We start from the raw sequence: 24,032 nt of genomic DNA, 5'->3' as shown, positions 1-24,032 counted from the left end.
CGTGATCGTCACATATCACCATGGTAACCGCACGTCTAACAATACTGCAGCCGGACCAAAATAAACCTCCGCGCGCACTTATCCAAATATCTCCCGCACCGGACGATATTATTCACCGCCTTCGCAGGGAAACATTTTGCAACAGACGAAGTTTCTTATCGCTTTGGTTGAGACTAAATCATGGGCCCACCTAGTCGGTTTGTTGATATAACTTTCGCAACGTACTTAGAGTTCAACTGATATGCTCACCCCACGTCCGGTGGAGCTCGCAGATACTCTTTCCTTGTCAGACTGAAAGTAAAAAGGATGTGGGGTCGGGTGGGCGTAACGACAGAGCTTGGAACCCAGTGGTCCCGAGTTCGATTCCTACCATGCCACCGATCATGAGGCCTTACACGAACTTCCTCACTTCACTCAGGTGAAAATGACTATGTCTGTTGTCCGTTAAAAAAAACTTAATTGAGTGTGACGTCTGAACACACTTAGCTTAGATGTTAACCTTAGTGATCACAGATAAAAATAATCAAAGAGATTTAGAACCGAATGATTGGTTCTTGTTGGGTCGTGTGGCGTAACGGTAGAGCGCTCGGCTTGGAACCAAGTGGTCCTGGGTTCGAATCCTGCCATGCCACCGATCTTGTGCCCTTGGGAAAGACACTTTAAAGGGATTTTCTCTCTTTACTAAGGTGAAAATGAAAGAAGAAAGAAAAACCATAGAAAAAGACCAAACCACTTGTTTGAGTGTAAAAAAAAACGATGGTTTTAAGTGCTGAGGGTCTGTATTCTGTCCTTCCTGTCCACTTCCTTCTGTTTAAAAGACTAATTGTGCGCTTTGATGCTGTTTTCCGAGGTTCACTGCGTTTTGATGCTGTTTTGCTCAGGTTCAATGCTTCAGTCTAAACCCGCCACGCCCCATTACCCCTGCACATTCCTCAGATACTTCCGCGGGCGTGCATCACAAATAGTCCGGGTTTTCATATCACTCCGACAGAAAGGGATACGTCAGTCATCGTGTGGTGACGCTGTTGTCGCCGTTTTATGTTTCATTTGTTTGTATGTTGTGCGAGGACCAAAGGCGGTGAACTATGGATTTGGACTCGTGTCAAAAAGCGGCAGCCGAATACTTGAACTATCAAAGGCCTCATTTTCTACTACATGGCGACAGTACAGCCACCAAAATCAGATTTATGTGACCATTGAATGTATAAATTGCTATAATCAGCATATCATGCACGATGAAAAAGTATTATCTCTAAAACGGCAGGTATTTATCATGCCTGCCTGCACTGCAAAGTGTATATGAAAAAGTGTTTTTAGTGCCGATTGTTACGCCTGTAGGTCATGAATTAAAATGGGTTCCTAACGGTTTGTAGTTCGAGGGATTCATAAAATTAAGTCTAATTTGTCAAAATAAAGTTTTCACTTGCTTTAGCTAGGCGGGATTGCCATGTGTCGTACCTCTGACGTCACACCATGACGTCACTAAGACCGGTCAGTGACCCCTGATAGAGTTCTCATGTTTCACCCCCGGCGAAGTCGCACTAGCAGAAGTGGGATATCTTCAATGGGGGCAGGTTTAAGGAGGTTGTCTTAAAGGCGTCCTCTCCAGGGCTTGTCCTGTCTACGAGACGCTGCGAAGTGAGGTTTGGGATGCTCACTGCCACTTGACAGGACTCGCGGGTTCGGTCCTGGGTGCAAATGTCGCCACAAGTGTTTATACAGATTAGGGGCAGTTGGTCCCTCCTTGCACTACTCACTCCTACACTAGTCTCTACCAGGCTTCGGGAGGCGACTGGCTCTATCTGACCAAGTCCCTCGGCTTGCTATTTCTCTACTTGGCCAATTTCTACTCTCTCCAGCCGCCTCTGAAGCCTGGAAGAGGCTATCCTATACAACGTCTCCGTCGCCCACACTTGTGTGTGCAAGTCAACGTAGGTTTTGTAGACTGCGTCAGAGGCGCAACCTATTCAAAGATTAGGCAAAAAAGAGGGTGGTCTTTAGGTACCAAGATACGAATATAACTGCATTTTCCTACGATAAAAGAAGTGGGTCAGGGCGAAACTTAACGTCCCTCTTAATTTGGACTTCCTAGTTCCTCACAAACACATAGATCGGTACTGAACAGGAAATGAGAGTAACACATGCCGGTATAACACGATTCCTTCACTCTGAACGACCCAACGACAAGCATCTCCGCAGGCATGTTTAGCAAACAGTAGAATGACGCCTTCCCCCCTTGAGCGGCTGTTTCCCGTGAGTACGGGTGACAGGCGGCGGTGCCCTGAGTACTGGTCTGACGGCGGCCTGTCCGACCCGTCTGCCGCCACCGTCCGTGCCCGCGCATACATCTAACCAACCAAACAACTTGTTGTCTGACCTGAACACCATACAGACGCTTGTTGCATCCAGAACCGTCCCTGTCGCAAATCTACCGGTTCTTGGATACGACTATTCAGAACTGTGTCTGATCCTAGCCCTTAACCATTCAGGCATAGAACTAGATAGGCACAGTTCTGGATAGTCCACACGTATCCAAAACCGTGCCTGGGACAAATCAATGTTCTTGGAAACGACAGACCATCCAGAACCGTGGCTGATCCTAACCCATTCAGGCATAGAACTAGAAAAGGTTCTGGATATGATAGACGCCTATAGTTACCAGGCTGTGCCTCTCGACTCTTGCCTGTCTGTTGTAAGATATCAGATACACTTCTGGGCACTCAGAAGCGCCGCCGAGTCGCAGATAGATTAGTATTGTTGAACCTTTTAAACCCGCGGTTAAGTCAGACGTGTTCACTGTGGCTATTTATGTACATCTCACTCCTCTTGAATGGCTGTGGATTTTTCACTGTCTTCTGCAAAGACCCCATTTCCCCGACAATGTATACACTAATGTTCCTTCATAGTCACATAAATTAAAGCAGTGGATGCTACTTGAAAACACCTGACGGTTTTCAGAATCTATCCAGTTGCTTGAGTATCTGTTTTCTTGTAAAATGCTCTTTTAAGAATTTTACAAACGGCAACATTTCTCGATATCTCCTTCACGATCAGTCAAACTCTCTTGACATACCTCCTAGACTTTGGGGTGAGTTTCAGGACTTCAGTTTCAGAAAAGGACCCCCTGGTAAAGTTACGAGCATACTTACGACCACTTATAGCGTTACACAAATTTTCCATCAGATTTTTTTGGACGGCCTATCGCGATATCTCTCACAGACAAGCCTGCTTGGCAACTTTCCCGGCGACTTTTCGGGAAAACTACTCGTACCTCCTACTCAAGTTGCGAACATAATCACCACATCTTATACACAAATTTTACCAACATCTAGCGACATCTCTAACAGTCACACTCTCTTGGCGTCCATCCAAGACGTTGGGGTGAGTGCCTGTTTCGACGTTATATCGCGTTAGATCTCTCTAGTCCTAATCGCGCCATCTTAGCGTTTTTCATACACTTTGCGACCTAGCACAGCACTTCAGAAAATTATTTTCTGCTCAAGTTATACGATTAGGACAACTTCAGACACAAATTTTCCATCACAGTGTATCACTTTCTGTATCTGTATCTGTATAGCCGGTATAACACACCAGCTTCGCAGGCACGCGGCGCGGTGGCAGCTGGCTATATTACACCGATCGACTTATCAGACCCAACCCTTGAACTTCCAACTCTAGACACTGTTTAAAGCTATCTATTGACAATGACCCTACTGTACTTGGTGACAGTGAGTTCCACTCTGCGATAGTTCTAGGAAAGAAAACTTTCGGGTGAGTAGAGCACTTCAGACTTCACATGTACAGTTTCAGAAAGGTATCTCCTACGATACCTTATAACACTACACAAACTTTCATCAACTTTTATTGATGTTGTTGGGCGCTATCTTTTTCAGTCATACTCTCTTGGCAACTCCCCAAATCACTTTTTGTGAACTTAGTTCCGGAAATGCATCTCCTCCTCGTGTTACGAATATAATATCAAGACGACTGTACACACCAATTTTCCACCACATTTTACCGGCGGCACATAGCGATATCCCTAATGACTTGGCGCCCTTCCCGGACTTAATCGTGGGGCCACAGCAAGTTATTTTTATGGATGACGTCGGCGCGCATTGATTTTAGCCTGTTCCCTGGAAAAGAAAACCCAAGAAATTTCGCTTCCTGTTAATATGACCAAAGAGTTATGAAAGAGCCGCAAATCGCAAGATTGGAAGATGTGATGAAGGGAAAGCAACAAGGAAGGACGATTTGACGAAGGACGAAGGCCAATTTCTACTCCTTCAAGCCGCCTCCCGAAGTCTGTTAGAGGCTATAGTTACTTTTTTTCCAGCCGCCTCCCGAAGCCTGGAAGAGGCTACTCAGTACTCTGTTCAGCCGCCTGCCGAAGTCTGGTAGAGGCTAGACCCGGCTCCCAGACTCGCCCCATTCTAAGAAACGCGGCGACGTGCGGCGATTACGGGTCACGGGCAACTACAAACACTTTGTCGCCAAACTCCGTAAACACCCATTACCGCTGAATTATGGGTAATGGCGCTGGCGGGGTCACGCGGGGTCAGCACGAGAGGTCGCCGGGAGATCTCAGCCGTAACCGAACCGCGTTTCTCAATTTCCAAGCAGAGGTTTGGGCTTAGGCCTATTTTTCACGTCTTTTAAGGCTTTTTGAGGGCTTTCTTGTTTGTATCGGCACAGGTCTTTTTTTCTGTCAGCCAAATTTCGGTAGCGTATTGGAGATACACTGCCTTTCCGTTTTGATACCAGTACACCTTGCCAATTTCATATAAGGTCTTGTCAATTTCATACTGGTACGTCTTGGCAATTTGACACTGTGTTGTGGCCACGGAAAGATCTTGGAGGTTGGAGATTCCATACCGTAAGTTACATTACGTTATGCTTGGGGAATTCTACAATAATTGCAACGGCTGTGCACGCGTTTACTTTTTTTTTTCCTTTCTTTTCAGCGTGACTGTAGCTTGAAAAGCCGAAGCCGAGCCCATGCCGTGTGGATGATGACTAGTTTGCGCGCAAACAACACGGTTTGGGGCGATCAGACGACAGAAAGCCGGGAAAATTGCTCCTGTACATCGCGCCCCTGTAATTTTGTATGGAAGGGCGGCGGAGTTGAACCCTCGGCGGCTGCCAGTCGGGCGCCTCTGTCAGCACGACAAGACAGCCGATCTCCCGCCAAAAATCCGCAGACGACAAATCACCCATTTCCCGCCCAAATCCGCGCAGACGACAAATTCGTGTCAGGAACTTTTCAGGATCAATTTCTGTCAGGAAAGGAAAGGTAACACGACGCCGCAGACGACAAAAACCGGTCAATCTCCCGCCAAAAATCCGCAGACGACAAATCCGTGTCAGGAACTTTTCATGATCAGTTTCTGTCAGGAAAGGAAAGTTAACACGACGACGCAGACGACAAAAACCGGTCAATCTATCCCCAAAAATCCGCAGACGACAACGAGATCAACCGTTTCCCGCCAAAAGATTGCAGACCATAAATCTGTGTCAGGAACTTTTCAAGATCATTTTCTGTCAGGAAAGGAAAGGCAACATTAACGCGAGAACGCAGACGACAAAAACCGGTCAATGTATCGCCAAAAATCCGCAGACGACAACTAAATCAGCTATTTCCCGCCAAAAGTTTACAGACGACAAATCCGTGTCAGGAACTTTTCAGGATCAATTTCTGTCAGGAAAGGAAAGGCAACATTAACACGACGACGCAGACGACAAAAACCGGTCAATCTGCCGCTCAAAAAATCCGCAGAAGACAAATAAGTCAACCACCCGCCAAAATCCATAACCGACAAATCCGTGTCAGGAACTTTTCGGGATCAGTTTCTGTCAGGAAAGGAAAGGTAACACGACGACGCAGACGACAAAAACCGGTCAATCTCCCGCCAAAAATCCGCAGACGACAAATCCGTGTCAGGAACCTTTCACGGCCGATTTCTGTCAGGACGGGAAAGGCGATATGCACAGTAACACGACGGCGAGTTCAAATGTCTCTCAACTGCCTGTCTTCAGACGACATAGTTTCGGCCTACCACTAGGAAAACGAATGAAGAACCTCAAAAACAAGCGAAAAACATTGAGCCATTGAAAGGATACGGGAAGATATTAAAAACGCGGACCACTACAAAAGCGTAGAACCCCCCCCCCTACATCTGTTTGAAGATTAGGAAATTGATAGGGGAAGAGTGATAAACGCTTTGGGACCACTCACAAACGTACAAACAGCCTCAAAAACACGCCAAAACACTGAACCCACCCCACATCTGCTTAAACACCCGAGTCACGCCTCCCTGCCCATGTTGTACTCTCCAGGGGGGCCGGAATAGCGAGATTCTCAAATAGAGGAGAAAATTGAGCGGAACCCTCGCCGTTTATTTTGAGGGAAGTGTCTTGTTTTGGCTTTGTCCCGTGACGGAGCCGAGAACAATCCCCGAACTCTCCAGGACCCAAACCTGATCCCAATATTCAACCCCTCTGGTAGCCTCCGCCAGGCATTCCTACGGGGGTACGGATCCTAGCCTCCACCAGGCCTTCCTACGAGGGTCCGGGTCCTAGCCTCCACCAGGCCTTCCTACGGGGGTGCAGATACTAGCCTCCACCAGGCCTTCCTACGGTGGTACGGATCCTGGCCTCCACCAGGCCTTCCTACGGTAGCCACTACCAGGCTTCGGAAAGCGGATGGATAGAGTAGAAATCGGCTAAATAGAGAGGCCTTCCTACGGTGTTACGGATCCTAGAATATGGTGAAATAGTTGGCCAGGAGAGTCAGTCCGCGAGAGGGTTAATTTCCTCTAAAAGCGCGTACAAATGAACTCTACGCTGGCCAAACTCCCCTAGTCACTTATTCTCCTTATTGGCCAAATTCTACTTTTGTTGTTTGAGCCCGCGTTGTAAGTCCGTTGGAGACTACAGCTCTCACAGACCCGAACCTGATCCCGATTCAGCCCCTCTCGCCACTTCAGTCGAGGATTTCACTAAGAGACGACCCGGGCTTAATTAAGGGTAATTTTGGCGCTTTCCCGTGTTGTGGAAACAGTCCGTTCCCCTTTCATCTTTGTTTCCGCCTTTATCCGCACTTTTAGCGGCGCCCTCCGGACCAGGTCCCGCGGGGCCGCAGGGCTTTTGGCGTTTTAAATGCTTCTCAGGAGTTTTTAAACGTACAACCTAATACTGCAGTATCCGAGTACTCTCCAGCAGAGGTTTAGGTCTGGCTCATTTTTGGGGCGCGTTTTAGGGCCTCCGGGCTCTTGGCGTTTTAAATGCCTCACATGACACCACAGTTTTCAAACTTACAATCTAACATTCAAGCACTAGTACTCTTAAAGCAGAGGCTTGATATTTGGCTTAGTTTTTGTTCTGTTAAAGGCATTGTTATCGGGCTTGAAGATTTGGGGCCGCCGGGCTTTTGGCGTTTCAAATGCTTCTCAGTTTATAAACGTACATGTACAGCAGAAAACTAGACGTATCGAAGTACTCTCCAAGTAGAGGCTTAGGTTCGGCTCAGTTTTTTTGTGCGTTTTTAGCGTTTTAGCGTTTTTGGCGTTTTAAATGCTTCTCATGAGTTTTCAAAGCTACAACCTAATATCCGAGTACTCTTCAAGCAGAGGTTTGGGTCTGGGACATTTTTGGCGTTTTAAATGCTTCTGAGTTTTTAAAAGTACACGTACAACAGAAATCTACAGTACTCTCCAAGCAGAGGTTTAGGTTTTGGCTTATTCTTTGACTTGTTTTTGGCGTTTGTATCGGGCTTGAAGCGATTCGAAGATTGGGGCCTGCGGGCTTTTGGCGTTTTAAATGCCTCACAGTTTTTAAAAGTACACGTACAACAGAAAACTACCGTGTCAGGACTCTCCAAGCTGACGTTTATGCTTTGCCTTTGTTTTTGGCGTGTTTTAGGCTAATCGGGCCTGAATTTCGAAGATAGGGCCTTCGGGCTTTTGGCGTTTTAAATTTATCACAGAACACCAAAGTTTTCAAACCTACAACCTAGAATATCCAGGTACTCTTCAAGCAGAGTTTTAGGCTTTGGCCTATATTTTGACGCGTTTTAAGCGTTTTTATCGGTCTTAAACCCATGATGATGAAACCCGTGTGTAGCTTACATGGTGGATTCCAGATTTTCTAGCTCACCTTTTTGTTACTAAGTTAGCAAAGCCGTTTGTAACAAAACCGAGAGCTATGAACATTACGACCTTGCCCTCTTACCTCTGCTTGAAGATTCATAAAACCAGCCAGATTCTGTCCTCTTTCTTTACATCAAAGTTACGCGCACAAAAGCAGTCGTATATTTCCTAATGAGCTGATTAAGCTGACTTAATTATACCATTAAAACGTGGCACAGGTCTGGGGAGGATTTCTGGGTGATTTTATTCATCCCTTAAACACCTTGGCGTGACGGAAGGATTATGATAAAGACGTTTAGTGTCTGTTGTGGTCTTTCTACTGCAGTTTTGTCGTATGTTTAGTGAGGCAGAAAAGCGAAGAACGTTTATAGGATTAAGAGCCATTTAGAAGTCCAGAGACACGTACCCACCTTATTATGTATATCCACCTACAGAGACTGCACATATATAGTGGCCCCGCTTGGAAACAACAGATATATACTGTAGTATGTACACTGTATCACACTGACTAGCTGGATAATGAAAGAATAGAATTTAGCCAGATACAAAGAATAACTTATCAGGGGAGTTTGGCCACCCTTGGGCCGGGTGCCATCCGTTTTGTAACGGGGCTCCTACTAGCAAAATGGATGGCAGACAGGCTAGGCCAACGTAGGGCCAACTACCATATGCAATCTCTATGCACCTGTATCAAGTACTAGTACGCTAAATGCTACCCTTTAATACTGTGGCTCACTCCTCTGGCCATTTACTCTAATAACGCCGAATTCTACTGTCCATATCCCATAAGAAGGCTATGGGCCAAGTGTGGGCTATAAAAGCACGTGTGAGGCATATGTGACGTCCCTGCCCCGCATCTGTACCCAGACCGCTAAATGTTACCCTTGCTTACATGTATTGTCCAATTCTCCTAGGCTGCCTACTTTTTTTTTCATTTTTCATTTTGCCGAATTCTAGCATCCATACCCCCGTAAGAAGACCTAGACAATGTACTATAGCACGTGTGAGGCATATGTGACGGCATCTGTACTCAGTCCGTCTCCACGCCTCTTTACGATGTTGTCCTTCCCTGCCTGAGTTTGCCCACTCCCGCCTTCCTCTGTGCAAACACGCGGTCAACACACACCAGGGGCGACAAACTCACTCTTATACTAGCTATAGGGGTAAATACACATCCTCAAGTACACATCAACAATAACATTGACACGGCTTTTTCATATTCTCTAACGGGCGACTTAGGGCGACAAAACTTACTTCCATTGGGGTAAATACATCTCCTCAACATACTTCTCCTAACAATAACATTGACACGACACGGTCTTTAATAGTCTATAACAGGCTCCTTAGCATGCTGAAACGGCAAAGCTCACTTCCATAGGGGTAAATACACGTATTCAACTACACACCAACAATAACATTGACACGGGCTTTTCATAGTCTCTCACAGGCGCCTTAGGGTGACAAACACGGTCAGCACACACCACGGCGGCAAACTCACTCTTATACTAGGTGTAAATACACATCCCCAACTACACACCGACAATAACATTGACACGGCCTTTTCTTAGTCTCTTACAGACGCCTTAGGATGCAGAAACGCAGCGCAGCACACACCAGGGCGGCAAAACTCACTTCCATAGGGGTAAATACACATCCTCAAGTACACACCAACAATAACATTGACACGGCTTTTTCTATAGTCTCTTGCAGACGCCTTAGGATGCAGAAACACTGGTAATGGCCTTTCATAGTCTATACTAGACGCCTTCACTCCCGTACGAGTAAATGCACTAACAATAACATTGACATGGCCTTTGCATAGTCTCTAACACACCGCTCAGGTCGACAAAACTCACGCCCGTACGGGTAAATACACATTCTCAACTACACACCAACAATAACACGGACACGGCTTTTTCTAGTCTCTTACAGACGCCTTAGGACGCTGGAAACAATATTGATAAGCAGATCTTTGATGGCTTCAAGACAGTATCACATTGGCAAGACGGACAGCATCAATATTAATGTCAAATCCGTCGGCAATTAGCTGACGAAAAAAGAGATACCGGTGCAAAAACAGCCCAATAAATTACACGTCAAACAAGCCCAAGCCTGAACAAGGATCTTCAACAATAACTTGAATATAACGTCCTTGGCCTAAATCTCTGCATGGAGTGTAGGTGTTGATAGCCACAGTCTCTATAACACACGCCCTTACTCACGCCCATCTTAAGCCAGCGTGTTGAATACCTCACATTAGCAAGACACTGTCAATGCATCTTTCTTAAGTGCACTTCTACTACCGGCTTTCGTTTTATAAAGTATAGAAGGGAAAACATGTGTCGTTTGTAACATAGAGTATCATCGAGACAACTTTGTATTTCAGGTTGAGCCGTTTTTAATTGGGGTATAACAAAATACAAAAAAAGAGGAAAAACTAGACAAGAGAGACAAGAGGTTTCTTAACTATTTTCTTCTTTAACTTTTCGACGTTACTGAGACATAGACAAAGATTTAGCCGCGTTTGAAAATTTACCTACAGACTGAGAAAACTTCGCAGTGACTAACCCGGGTGCGGAAAACTGTACCCTCTAGCGGACCAACTCCCCTGGCATGTTATCTCTCTCTATTTGGCCAATTTCTACTCTTTCCAGCCGCCTCCTTAAGCCTGGTAGAGGCTACTCTCCAAGCAGAGGTTTGGGTTTTGGGGGTATTTTTAGCGTGTTTTTAGGCTTTTTTTATCAGGGTTTCTCTTTTGCACTGATTTTTCCCCACCAAACCCAAACAAAATTAAGTGCAAAAGAGAAACCCCGATAAATGAAATGAAATGCTAAAAATACCCCCAAAACCCAAACCTCTGCTTGGAGATTAGGTAGAGGCTAGCAATGACAGCTACACTTCTTTCCTTTTCCACGTCGCTTCACACACCGTTCCTCCCTCCCGCCTTCCCCCAGCGTGGTGAATACCTCAGATTCCTGCACCCTTTCTCTCGTCCGTTTCACCTGCCAATCACCTGACGCGTGTGACCAGCCGACAGGGAGGGAGGTTCTGGCGCCACGTATTTACCGAGAACCGCGCTTTCAACACTGAGCCGCTGTAAATATCGGGCCCAGAACGCAGATAAACTGTGGAAGTCAATTTGGGAGTCTATAAAACTGCGGGGTTTCGACGCGTGACTCCTCTACTGGTTCTAGTCTCCGCTAGACTAACAACGTGGGTTTTAAAACAGTAAAATTTTAGCCAACTCAAAGTGTCAAAGAATGATTGGCCAGGGGAGTTTGGCCATAGTAGTACAGTTCATTTGTGGATCTAGCCTCTACCAGGCTTCGGGAGGCGGCTGTAAAGAGTAGAAATTGGCCAAATAGAGAGAGATAATATGCCGGGTGCGGCAAACTGTACTTTCTAGCGGACCAACTCCGTCGGCATGTTATCTCTCTATTTGGCCGATTCTACCCTTTCCAGCCGTCTCCCGAAGCCTGGCAGAGGCTACCGAGTCCATTTGCACCTAACGGACCCTAACGGTGCACACACTCCCTACTCTCTAAGCAGAGGTTTGGGTTTTGGGTTATTTTTGGCGTGTTTTCAGGCTTTTTATCGGGGTTTCTTTTTTGCACTGCAATTTTTTTCACCCAATCCAAGCCAGTCGGACCCAATTTTTAACAGCATTCTACTATCCATGACCCCCTCAGCAAGGCTACTATTTGTGCTGAATTCTATTATCCATAACCCCCTAGGAAGGCCTGTTGGAGGCTACTATTCCTCAGAAGTTACCCCCAGTCCCGGGTAACCCCCAGGCCAGACCGACTCATATTTTCCGCGGATGTTTGTTGACGTTTTCTCCCCCGTTCTGCTTTAAATGACGGCATCGGAACAGTTTAAAAGGCGGGAGTCCCGTTACACTGGGGGGGCCCACAAGAGGGTCTGCATGGGGGGATCCCGTTACACTGTGTGTGTGTGTGTGGGGGGGGCTCACAAACCCGGGAACAGTTTACAAAGGGTCTGCATGGGGGATCCCGTTATACTGTGAACTGAGGGGCCCACAAACCCGGGAACAGTTTACAGAGGGTCTGCATGGGGGGGTCCAACAAAACCGGGAACTGTTTACATTTACGCCTGGATACTTCAGAGGGTCTGCATGGGGGGGATCCCGCTGCACTGGGAGGGGGGCACAAACCCGGGAACAGTTTACTTTTACGCCTGAATACTTCACAGGGTCTGTGTGGGGGGATCCCGGCAACTAAAAAAAAGCAGACCTGCCGTTGGCTGCAAGACAAGATCAAACTGATTGGTCAGGTAGTATCCACTTGCCAGGCAGTTACAAGTTGCCACTCAAAATAAGGTGCCAGTACAAAAAAAAAAAAGATCGATGAGAAAAGTCTAAAAACATGTCCGAAATAAAACCGAAGAGACAGCCAGACAACGCTTTAAGAAGGCCGCCAACACTTAACGCTAAATTCAGGCAGGACAACAACGCTTAAACGTTGAATTTAAAACGCAGCCGGCTTTATAGAAAAATAATGGAGGGGGCGGGCGAAAAATAAAAACAGGCCTAGGCATCCTATTATGGCCCAAAATGGTAAGATAGGAGCCATGAAGTCAACACACCAGGCATGAAATAACTGTAACAACTAGGAGGAAAAGGACTGTTTTCAACTGTTCAGGGCAAAATATGAGCATTATGCAGTTGATTCTGAATTTTTATTCTTATTTGAAAATCAGAAAAAAATGAAGCGGGCGAATCCGTTAACCAAGAAATTAAATTGGTGTTGTCTAAGCCTCACAAAAAAATGTATGCAGACCCTTAGTTTACATTTCGCCCTGGCTACTTGAGCAGTAAGAGTGCTTCACCCAGGCTGTTGTACCGGCCGAGAGGAAACCCAGACCCTGTCGGAAACACGTCCTTTGTTTCCCAGCGCGATGAGTTTGCCAAAAGACTCGCTTCTGTATATCAAAGGGTTCTAAACACTCTCTTTTGTTACTCTCCAAGCTGAGGGTTAGGCTTCGGCTTACTTTTACGCGTTTTTCTCTCAACTAAAGCTGGTTAAGCCTGAAATACAAGGTTGGCTCGGGGCTGTACTTATAATTGGCAAATTCTTTCTCCTCTCTTCCTTATAAAAAGGAAGCCAATGATACCATGTATATTTTAATTAGATGCCTCTATGTATGACTGTGACCGTGCTTAGCCTAGAAACACACGAAAAGTTCACGATTCTTATACATGTACTAGAACTCGGAGGAGAATACCACCAATGGCAGACATTTTATTTTGTGAAAAGCCGATATAAAAAACAACAAAATGCCCAAAAGACGTCAAAATAAGCAAAAGCCCAAACCATGTACATGTAGTTGTAAGTACACAACCAGGGCCGTGGTCTAGGCGTATCCAGTACCATGCATATCTATATTGCTACGTTCTTGTGTTTTAATACCTCCATGTCCAAACCTCTGCTTGATAAAGAGTAGTGTCTGAATATACCAAACCGGTGTCCCGTTACCACGCCGTGTTTCCCCGACGCCCGACCACAGCGGAGATTTAATGAAATGTTCCCGGCATCACTCGTCGCCCCCTGCACGGTTCCTTACCCTCCTAACACATCGGACACACTCCACACACCGCGCTTTCTTCCGCCGCCTCTCTACAAGCCCTTACCGGACTGCAAAATTGAGCGCTGCGGTAACATTAGACGGCTTGGTTTATGTACAGTCCCAATACTTCACCCGCATCGGTGCCTTTCGGCAGGCAAATCGCCTTAACAAACCATTATATTCCGCGCTTTGAAGAAAATCCCGGCCTTAAATGTTGCTTTTGGAGTGAGGACGTCTCAATTTGGCGCACTCGAGGAAGTTGTACAAAACTTGCCAAACTTTGATTCATGCTTGGGAAAATAAAGATCAAAAGAGTTTTCAGGGCGCCGAGCGAAAGTAGTTTTTTCGCACTCACTCGGTTTTCTTTGTACACATGTGTTAAAGAGGGGGATTCGCACTTTCGTGGATCATCTGTAAGAGATCAGGCGGGTGACGGTGGGCGGGGAAAGCTCGGCCCGGCGCCGCGGAGCGTTTGTGTGGTGCACCGGGGGACGGGAGCGGGGCTGGGCGGGGGCAGGAGCGCTGCGCCCCGCCGCGTGTCGGGCCAGCTCCCGGTGACTATCAGGCGGACTCGGGCAGGGGGTTGGGTACGAAGTGCTGTCTACATTCCCTGTTGTATCCAGAACCGTGCTTTATCCAAAACCCTGCTCAGGCACGGTTCTAGATCCGTATCCATAACTGTGCCTGAGGCAAATCGGTCTTGGATGCGGTAGAGCCACTATTGCTAAAATCCAGAACCGTGTCTGATCCTAACCCTAACCCATTCAGGCATAGAACTAGCGAGGCAAGATCCTGAATAGGTATCCAGAACCGCGCCTGGGGCAAATCTACGTTCATGGATATACGGAGACTATCCAGAACCGTGCCTGATCCTAACCCTAACCCATTCAGGCACAGAACTAGATAGGCACGGTTCTGAGTACGGTATTTCCCTTGTACTTGGCACTAACACTGCCCTTTGCGTCAGAGGAAACGCGTTCAACCAAATCAAGTTATCAACTCATAATCTGAGTTTACGCTGACTCGTGGCATGTTTTGACTCGGGTATTTTTAGCCACAAGACTTCTAATATTACTTCTCGCTGAAGTAGGCATTTCAGTGGGCACCTTGTTTTGCCTTCGCGTCTTGGGAGGAAAAAAACATGAAATAATTTCTGCCACGTCTTGGTGTTAACCTTGAGACGTAATAATCACGACTACATACAGGTGAGCATACCTGGATACACGAACGTCTTCAAGACATAAGAACACTTTCACTTACTTCGTCGTCATGTTCGTTCGTGATGACCGTCTCGTTGTGTTCCATGGCGTAATAGTCGTTATCAAACACCGGGACCCCCTCCCTGTAACTCCGCACCGCTCGTACTTTGGACGCCGCCACCACGTAAACCTCGCATCCCACTGCTAGTAGCGCCAAAACGCCCAGTACTCCACAACAGTGCATCTCGGATAATGTCCACGGGAGGGTATAGAACAAGTAGAAGCCTCCGAGTCTTCGCTGCTGGTTTGCGAAACGTTGATTTGCGTTGCCCGCGCGTATCGGTGTGACCGTCCCGCGGCGCGCGTGTTTGCAGAGAAAGGAAAGTTGCGTGTTTCTGAGCCGGGCCAATCAAACGCCGGCGCCTCTCGGCTGCTCGGAATCCCTAGTCTGGTTACCAGGCTCAACAGGCGCCTGAGGCGGCTCACAATCTCAGCAAACTAGCGCTACGTATGGCTGGTGAGTAGGACAGTAGCCTGGTTACCAGGCGCCTTTCGGCTGCTCGGAAGCGCAAACTGGCGCCGTAGCCTGGTTACCGGGCTCCACTGAGGTCTCCGTCTGCTGGCAATCTCAAACTGGCTCTACGCACGGATAGCCGTGCAGTATCACGGTAGCCTGGTTACCAGGCCCCGCAGGTTGCCTTAGGCTGCTCGCGATCTCAAACTGGCGCAACGGCTACCCGGGCAGTAGCCAAGCGAATTTCGGCTGCTAGCAATCTTAAACTGGGGCTACGTAGGCTAACTGGTGAGTAGGACAGTAGTCTGGTTACCAGGCTCCTCAGGCTGCCTCTCTGCTGCTAGCAATCTATAACTGGCGCTTCGGCTACCTGGACAGTACGTAGCACTGTAGTCTGGTTACCAGGCTCCACGGGTGACTTTCAGCTGCTCGCAATCTGTCAAATTGGTGCTACGTAACCGTGCAGTAGCACTGTAGTCTAGTTTCCAGGATCCACAGAATGCCTTATGGGTGTTTTACTGATGGACCTGGGAGGGCGGACAAGTCCGGACCTGGGAGGGCGGACAAGTCCTTCCACCGTAGAGATACCTACGACAGCCTGGATGCCAGGCTAGGGTAGCATGTGCGTAACACGTCTGGCTTGCGAGAGACAAGCGAACTGCACTCTAAACAAGCCGAGATAAGGAAGTGAAAGTACGTTCACGTAATCTCAAAGCAGATCTTTCGGTGGCTGCAAGACAGTATCATTGGCCAGTACGTATCCACAAGATACCAGCACAAACAACTGGAAGTTGGTCCGATAAAAAAAACGCCTGGAAACACATTAGAAATAGGCCTAAACCTCTGCTTGCGGAGTATTAGTAAAGTGGTTCTTGTTGGAAACGGTTCAACGAGGTTCGAGAGTAGTTTTCAGGTTGGCTAGCTTGTGATTTTGTCTCTCCGCAGGATAACAGTGAGTGCCCGTGTGATGATACCGTTTGTACCATGTAATTAGCGTCTGTAATTCAGAGTCTGCAGAGGCGACGTACCAGTAGGCCTTTTGTACGGGGAGACGGCTCGGTAGTTAGCAAGACTCCAGCCACGCGGCGTGGAATAGTCTCCTCCAAGCTCCTAAGGCTGAGGCAAACAGACGAAACTCACTGTGCGAATTTCTCCGGATCGCAAAAGGCAATATATAAAAATGTAACGATCATTCCCCCACAACCTCTGCTTGGAGAGTAGTAATTAGTGTGGAGTCTACGGAGGCAAGGCTCCAGGCTCCAGGGATAGTCTCTACCAGGCTCCTAAGGCTGAGGAGAACAGACGAAACTCCAGGTCGCGGACCTTGTATTTAGTTAATCTCCAAGCAGATCCCTCTCTGTGGCTAAAAGACAGTATCAAATTGGTTGGGCAGTATCCATTAGCCAGAGAAGCTCCGCGGCCACCGACGGGTTGGTGGGGGTCAGGACAAAAAAAAAACGGCCATATATAAAAATGTAACGATCATTCCCCCACAACCTCTGCTTGGAGAGTAGTAATTAGTGTGGAGTCTACGGAGACGACGTGTCAGAAGGCCTTTTGTGCGGGCATTGTGGCTGGGAGACAGGCGGGTAGTTAGCAAGGATCCAGCCACGCGGGATGGCTCCTACCGTCGCTACATAATTCATGGAGGTTAATTACCGTCGGCGCGATTTGTCGCAGTCTCTCACAGGCTTCTAAAGATCCCAGGCTCCTAGGGCTGGTGAAAAAAAAAATGAGTCGAAATTCGCTGCGCAAATGTTGGGGAGGCTCGAGCCTAATAGGGACTAATCACTGTCCGCGCGACTTACTTTTTCATATAACTAGCTATGAGCCCGAAGGGCCGCGCGACCCAGGCCCTTAATTCGGGCTCATAGCTAGTTATGTGAAAAAGTAACATGAAACTTGCTGTACCAATACATGCCTGACGATGGGAAGCCTAGTACCGGTGGTACATTTTATGGAGGCTAATCATCGCCTGCGCGACTTGTTGTAGTCTCTCAAAGGCTTCTATGGCTTATTATTACTTACAGGGCTCGTTATCAAAACTTACTAACGTTACATGTAGTAAGGAGAAACTCGCTGTACCAATGGCCATTTTGACTACTAGTATTTTTGTGATCATAAAACCGTTTCACACACAGGCAGAAAGCAAACACTCCATTGGCCTATTTCCGATGTACATAATTTATCGGCGGGAGTTCATTATCGCCTGGCGGCGTTACGCTAACAGACTGCTAATGAGGCGGACAAAAGCCGGGTAATTATCGGGCTGTGATAGCGGGACAGGGCGGGGAAGTGGGCGGGGGAGCTCTGCTGGGGGGCGGTGCCAAGGCCGGGGCACGGACTCGGGCACTGGCGGCTGGACTAGCCTCTACCAACATGTAATCTTTACTCCATTTGGCCAATTTCTACTCTTTCCAGCCGCCTCCCGAAGCCTTGTAGAGGCTAGCTGGATCTACTATTTTGCCGAAGTTGACTGTGAAAAACCCCTTAGGAAGGCCTGGTGGAGGCTATAATTATGATAAGGCGTGTCCAATCCATTAGTGCTGCCCCTCCCCACGGCTGCCAATGTGGGCTCGTCCTGCTGCGAAAACTGGGAGATGTACAATGCTGTCTGGGTATTACTTGTACAAAATGTACTAGTAATCATGGTAATAATAAGTCTTTTTATTATCATGTAGTAATGTACTTGCGAATAGCGCGCGGTATAACTTCAATAAGATATTCAGAACCTTTACAAACCGCCAGAGGTCCCCACTGCACTGACAAAACTTAACAGGCTATGATCGACACATAAATAATGCAGGACGAGGAAATAAAACGTTTTTCAAACCACAGTACTCATACTCTTTCATACTTCAGGCTCATTCTCTAGACATAGCTTTTTGTCTCATTTATTTAGTACGTAAATTTATTTTCACTGGAAAACGTGATGATTAAAAAGTCGTGATATGTCTTTCTCTAATAGTTATCCCCCTTTTTTTCATATCAAAAACTATTAAATAAATGTGATAAATAATCAAGTCTCATTCTCTTGGCCAATTATTAACCCAATGTTTTTCTTCGGGGCCAAGGAGAGTCGATTGGTCACTAACCAGTTGGCCCTCGTATACTGGTTGGGGATTACACAGTAGTATAGAAACAAACTTTACTCAAACCCACGAAAAAATAACAGCTCGGGAGCTGAAGTAAACACCGCGCGTCACGCATTAAGTACGACAATAGTATCAGACTTACAGTATTACTTAAAGCCACTAGTGTTACTTGCCGTTCTTCACACCTTGTTTGGACGGCACACGGGAGGTTACATGAGAAGCTCGTTAACAAAGGGACTGAATTCAGACTCGCCATTCTCTGTCGACTGGTTGTCAACACATGAGAAGGGGGTAAAATAGACTGGCCATGCTCCGTGGGCTTCTGTCAACACACGGGACGTCAATAGAGGCGTGGTTAGGCGCCGCCTTATTGTGATGTCGTTATGACAATGACCTGACCTTTCCACAGGTACGTGAGACGGTGTGACGTTACAGGTTAGTGCAGCCTGTGGGGGCTTCAGTAGGAGGGTGTAATCCCGGGGTCCGGCCACGGTTTTCCCCGGTAAAGCACAGGAGAAGGACGACTTTTATCATGTAGCTTTCGAAGCGTAATTCCGTATCTGTATAGCCGGTATAACCGCCTTTGTGTGTGAGGTCTTCTTGTAGAGGAAAGAACCAACCGGCAAAGTTCTGTGTAAGATCGTCAAAACTTGAACCAGGTCGCCGCTAACTCGGGGCCACGGTTGGGCCGTAAATCGGCGGGGCCCGGAGGCAGGGGCGCGACGTCGCTACCCCGGCCCCGCCAAGTCTTTTCGAACGGTCCGCGGCAGCAGAGAAAACTGACGCTCTAAAAGGAAAGTTTTCGAAAGGAATTGACGCGCTCAGGTCAAGGAAGAAAGGGAGAAACTTCAAGACTTGATCTAGGTCGTCGCCAACTTTTCTACCTGCTGACATAAACGTAAGTTCAAACATTTTCCCTCAGTGGTTTCCTTTTCTAACAATTAACACCATTGTGTGGGTGCTTCAGTCCTAAAACATTTTATTCATGCTCATGGTTTATATGTTGGCGTGTCTTTTTATGACTTGCATTCAGTCACAACTACTACTAGTACTAGCATGGAACAGGACGACGTTTACTGAACATTATCCTAGCGGTGAAATACCCACCCACCACGGGCCCCCGTTACTGGGCCCCAGTATACACAAGCGCAACGAGACCCTTAGTTACACCTGCAGTGTTTTGTTTACGGACACCAACTTTCTCCATTTCCGGCACATTCCGCATTGAAATGTGTTCACCAGGTTATGAAATAACTAAAATGCAACACGGTGTCCTGAATAGAAGATTATATATTTATTACCTTCGCCAAGGTGATATTTTCGTAGCGTTTGCGTGTATTTACCGTCGACAAGGTTATGTTTTCCGTAGCGTTTGTGTGTATTAACATTCGCCAAGAATATGTTTTTCATAGCGTTTGTATGTGTGTGGATGTGGGTATGTGTATGCATGTGGCTTAGCACGATAACTCAAGAAGCGTTGAATGGATTGTCATGAAACTTGGTAGGTGGGTAGGTGTACATATGTTGATAAGACCTAGAAATGATCAGATTTTGGGGGTTCCTGGCGGCTTGTTCAAATGATGGTACTGCAGCGGAAGTTCCGGTTTTGATATCTCGCGATCTGCACATGCCAGGGTCACGAATTTTGTTTGGTAGATAGCTCCTGTGCTCGTGGAGACGTAACATTAGTTTAGTCTAGCCTCCCACGGACGGAATGGAACCTTCTCTCGGCGGCTATGTAGGATGGCCGGCTATATCAAGATAACGCGTTAAAAACTCTTCCCCACCGCCGCGGGGCCCGCACAGGAGGCTAAGTTTAGTCCCCTCACGGGCAGCTTGTCTGGGAACGACAGGAGCGGAAAATGTACAAAAAAAGCCGCCAGGGGCCTCAAAATCTATTCAGGTCTCATTAAGACTTACCCACGTACCAAGTTTCTTGACAATGCGCATAAAGCTTCTTGAGTCATGCTGTTTACAAACAAGCGGACAAATGCTACTAAAACATAACCTTCCTGGCGAAGGTAATAAACATCTCCGGCACGACCAAGCTGCCATTAATGTCCATAGGAAAAAATGCAGAGATTTTCCAAATTTGTTGAAGCTAGTCTTCATACGTGTACATGTAATTTGTTATTGTCATGGAGATTAATATGCTTTTATTGCTTGGACTTTGCTAGTAATTGCCAGTACAACGGCCTAGTATCCATCGATTTTAGGGTGTGTTTGCTTTCGGTAGAATTTTTTAAGCAGAAATATTTGGGTTTAGTCCATGCGGATGCTCGATGGAGTCACAGTTTCTTACTCTCAAACATGGGGATAGGATTAACTACAGCTACATAAATAAGCTGAGATCTAATGTTAATTTCTGTTTAGGCAATGTTGTTCTCTATCTTAGTAAGCAACCTTTTTTTTTAATTTTGGGGAAACTATTCAAATCTAATATTAAAATAGCTTTCCGTGATGAAAAGTATACACAGTCAAGCTTGTCTAAGACGAACACCAAGTGCTGTTCTTACAAAAAAGCATGGCGATAAGACAAGGCATAGGGTTTCGTGGTCCACTGCTTTTTGTTATTATCATTATTTATTAATGTCATTGGTTAGTTTGTTTTTTTTTTCTTTATTATTATTGCCATTATCATTATTTACTGTATCCTAATGTTACTGTATGTGACTGTTGTGTTTTGTTGTGTAAAACAGGGCCCCGTTGAAAAGAAGTGCAATCACTTAATTGACCACCCTGTATTAAAATGACGGAAAATAAATAAATAACAAAATGGACCGGGGAAAAGGGGTTACGATGGCCAGATGGTAGCACGATGGATAGGTGATCGCTTCAACCTTTGACTCTAATACAAATTTCATTTGAAGCACAGAAAATATCTAATATTACCCTCTCCACTCCACAGCTCACCTGCAGCCGTCAGGATGGGGGTTGACCTGTGCACCTACAGGGCCCGGATAGGCTGCTTCAGGAACCCGGCGTTTGGCCCCCTGTGCTGCTGGCAGTCATGTTTGCTGGTGTGGATGGTCATCTCACAACTCATGCTGAAGCTTGCAGGGGATGTGGAGGAGAATCCTGGGCCCAGCCAACAGTAAGTATTAGAAACCATACCTTGTCATGTTAGACCACTTTGCAACATGTAGGTGTAATTAATGTAAATCTTGATTGTGTATTTAATGTAATTCTAAAATGTTCTCTGTTTTATTTTTGCAGTTTTTCGTTGACCACTTAATCACAAAATCATGTCATTGACATTATAAATGTGTTTTATGAAGTACATGAGAAATGTTTCATTTAGTCCGGTAACCGGCTAGGGTGGGCTTGCCGAGGTTTTGGCGGGAACGCGCGTGCTGCCAGGGTTTAATTTAGCTTAAAATACGAACCTGGCAGGGGTTATTGCCAGACTGTGCTTCGCTGTTCATTACTTTCAACAAAAAGGTCATGTAACATCTCTATTGTGTTATATAATATAAGTATAGGTAGCTCTAATGATGCTTTTGACATAATTAGATGACAATTATGTAAATCAGGATCACATTTCCATAATTAATGAGGAGATTCTATAAAAGTGCTGTGTTCTATGATAAGACTATTCACATTTGTGACATGTGACTGAGAACAAGAGGGACAGATACAGTATTGAACATGTAATCGAAGACGTAATTTGCATAATTAATAACAAAATGCATAGTGGTATCTGCCGGCAATTTCATACTTGCCGCATTTGGAAGTTAAGTAAAGGTAAAAATCATTAAAATTAGATTATTCAAATCAAAACCTCATTTGCATAATTCATGAGGAAGTGGTAGAATAGACTTTGTAAGATAAGACTCTCATTGGTTGGAAAATACGATCAACTGACGTTATTCATACAAATGAGGATTTTTAAAACTTTCAGGTTTAAAAACAAGGTGAAGCCAAAAGAATGGGACATGATGGGGAAAAGAACTCTCTTGACACTGGACTTGTCTTGTAAATATGATTTTTCAACTGGTAGTTCTATCAACCCTCTGGCCCAACTACCCGAGGAGGTTTTTGAACTTAAGGAATTGGAGGCTTTGGATCTGACAAACAACGAGAACATTGATCTCTCCGATCAGCTGACCAGACTAGACTATCTAAAACTGCTGTGTTTAGATAGATGTAACCTCGACACAGTTCCGGCTGCCGTGATGAAACTTCCGCAGTTAGAAATGCTGATCCTCAGTGACAACTGGAACATCACCCTGCCGGATGACATGTCTGGTCTCATCAACCTCACGGTCCTGGTCTTAGACAGCTGTAACCTGGATACATTGCCACCTGTAGTGCTGAAACTGTCAAACCTACAGGTGCTGGATATAAGTGCGGACCGCAATTCAATATTGAAAATCTCCCTACCAGATGCGTTGCCTAAACTGAACAAGTTGAAAGTGTTGAGACTACGTTTCGGAAACCTGGACACCGTTCCCCCGGCAGTACTGAAACTCCCCCAGCTGGAGGAACTGGACCTCAGCTGGAACAGTGGGATCCGCCTGCCGGATGGGCTGACCGGACTCACCAACCTCCGGGTACTGAAACTAGCGGGAACAGGCATGAAGACAGTTCCTCCGGTAGTGTGGAGACTGACTCAGTTAGAATGGCTGGACCTGAGCGGTAACCAACTACAGACGTTACCCGCAGAAATCGGACAGCTCGCTAGCGTCAAACACTTGGGTCTGTGCCTCTGCAAGCTGCGCACACTCCCACCTGAAGTGGGGGGAATGATACAGTTAGAATGGCTGGACCTGAGCCGTAACCAACTACAGATGATACCCAGAAAAATCGGACAGCTCACTAATGTCAAACACTTGGATCTGTCCGACTGCGAGCTGCGCACACTCCCACCTGAAGTGGGGAGACTGACACAGTTAAAACGGCTGAACCTGAGCCATAACAAACTACAGACGTTACCCGCGGAGGTTGGACAGTTCAGTAGCGCATGTCGCCTTGACGTTATTGGAAATCCACTTATAAAACCACCAGCTGAAGTTTGCCGTCAGGGGATCGATGCTATCAGACAGTACTTTGACGAACTTGAACGCTCTGAAGAAGCCGTATCCGCTCATTTGAAAGTTGTCGTCTTGGGAGAGACAATGGCGGGTAAAACAAGCCTGGTACAGACGCTAAACAGTGGCAAGTCTACCCTGACAGAAGAAGAGGACCGCACACACTGTGTAGAGATAACTCAGTGGGCACCTACGGACAACATCACGTTTGAAGTGTACGACTTTGGCGGCCATGACATGTACCATCTCACTCATCAGCTCTTCTTGACCCAAGGCGCCTTGAACTTGTTGACAGTAAATCTCCAAGAATACAGATGTAGCGAAGAGTGTTACACGCAAGCCGTGGGGTTCTGGCTGGACACACTGAATGCCCGCGTGCCGGGGGCGGTGGTTACCATAGTGGGTAGCAAGATGGACTTGTGCAGCAGTACAGAAATAGAGAAGAAAACTAAGGACATCCAAGA

General features: G+C 46.6%; 2 protein-coding genes across 3 annotated transcripts in view; one reads left to right on the top strand and one right to left on the bottom strand.

The window, feature by feature from the left end:
• The window catches only part of LOC109462104 (adipolin-like), a 31,047-nt gene extending 15,742 nt beyond the window's left edge, over nucleotides 1–15,305 (bottom strand). Inside the window, exon 1 of one of the 2 annotated variants that reach the window (XM_019758601.1) lies at nucleotides 14,991–15,305. In XM_019758601.1, coding sequence (XP_019614160.1) covers nucleotides 14,991–15,173 — 183 coding nt within the window. In that variant the 5' untranslated portion in view covers nucleotides 15,174–15,305. The remainder of the gene's footprint in view (nucleotides 1–14,990) is intronic. The other variant, XM_019758602.1, reaches the window with a different exon arrangement.
• A 4,011-nt stretch (nucleotides 15,306–19,316) lies between these two features.
• The window catches only part of LOC109462056 (malignant fibrous histiocytoma-amplified sequence 1 homolog), a 10,393-nt gene continuing 5,677 nt past the window's right edge, over nucleotides 19,317–24,032 (top strand). The window contains exons 1-3 of the mRNA XM_019758553.1: nucleotides 19,317–19,436; nucleotides 21,447–21,632; nucleotides 22,440–24,024. Of these exons, the coding sequence (XP_019614112.1) occupies nucleotides 21,466–21,632; nucleotides 22,440–24,024 (1,752 nt within the window). The 5' untranslated portion in view covers nucleotides 19,317–19,436; nucleotides 21,447–21,465. The remainder of the gene's footprint in view (nucleotides 19,437–21,446; nucleotides 21,633–22,439; nucleotides 24,025–24,032) is intronic.

This window comes from Branchiostoma belcheri, unplaced genomic scaffold, assembly GCF_001625305.1.
Source record: "Branchiostoma belcheri isolate BF01 breed outbred unplaced genomic scaffold, Haploidv18h27 scaffold99, whole genome shotgun sequence".
In the NCBI taxonomy this organism is placed as follows: domain Eukaryota; kingdom Metazoa; phylum Chordata; class Leptocardii; order Amphioxiformes; family Branchiostomatidae; genus Branchiostoma; species Branchiostoma belcheri.
Note: the sequence above shows the minus strand (reverse complement) of the source record. Positions and strands in the feature narration are given on the sequence as shown.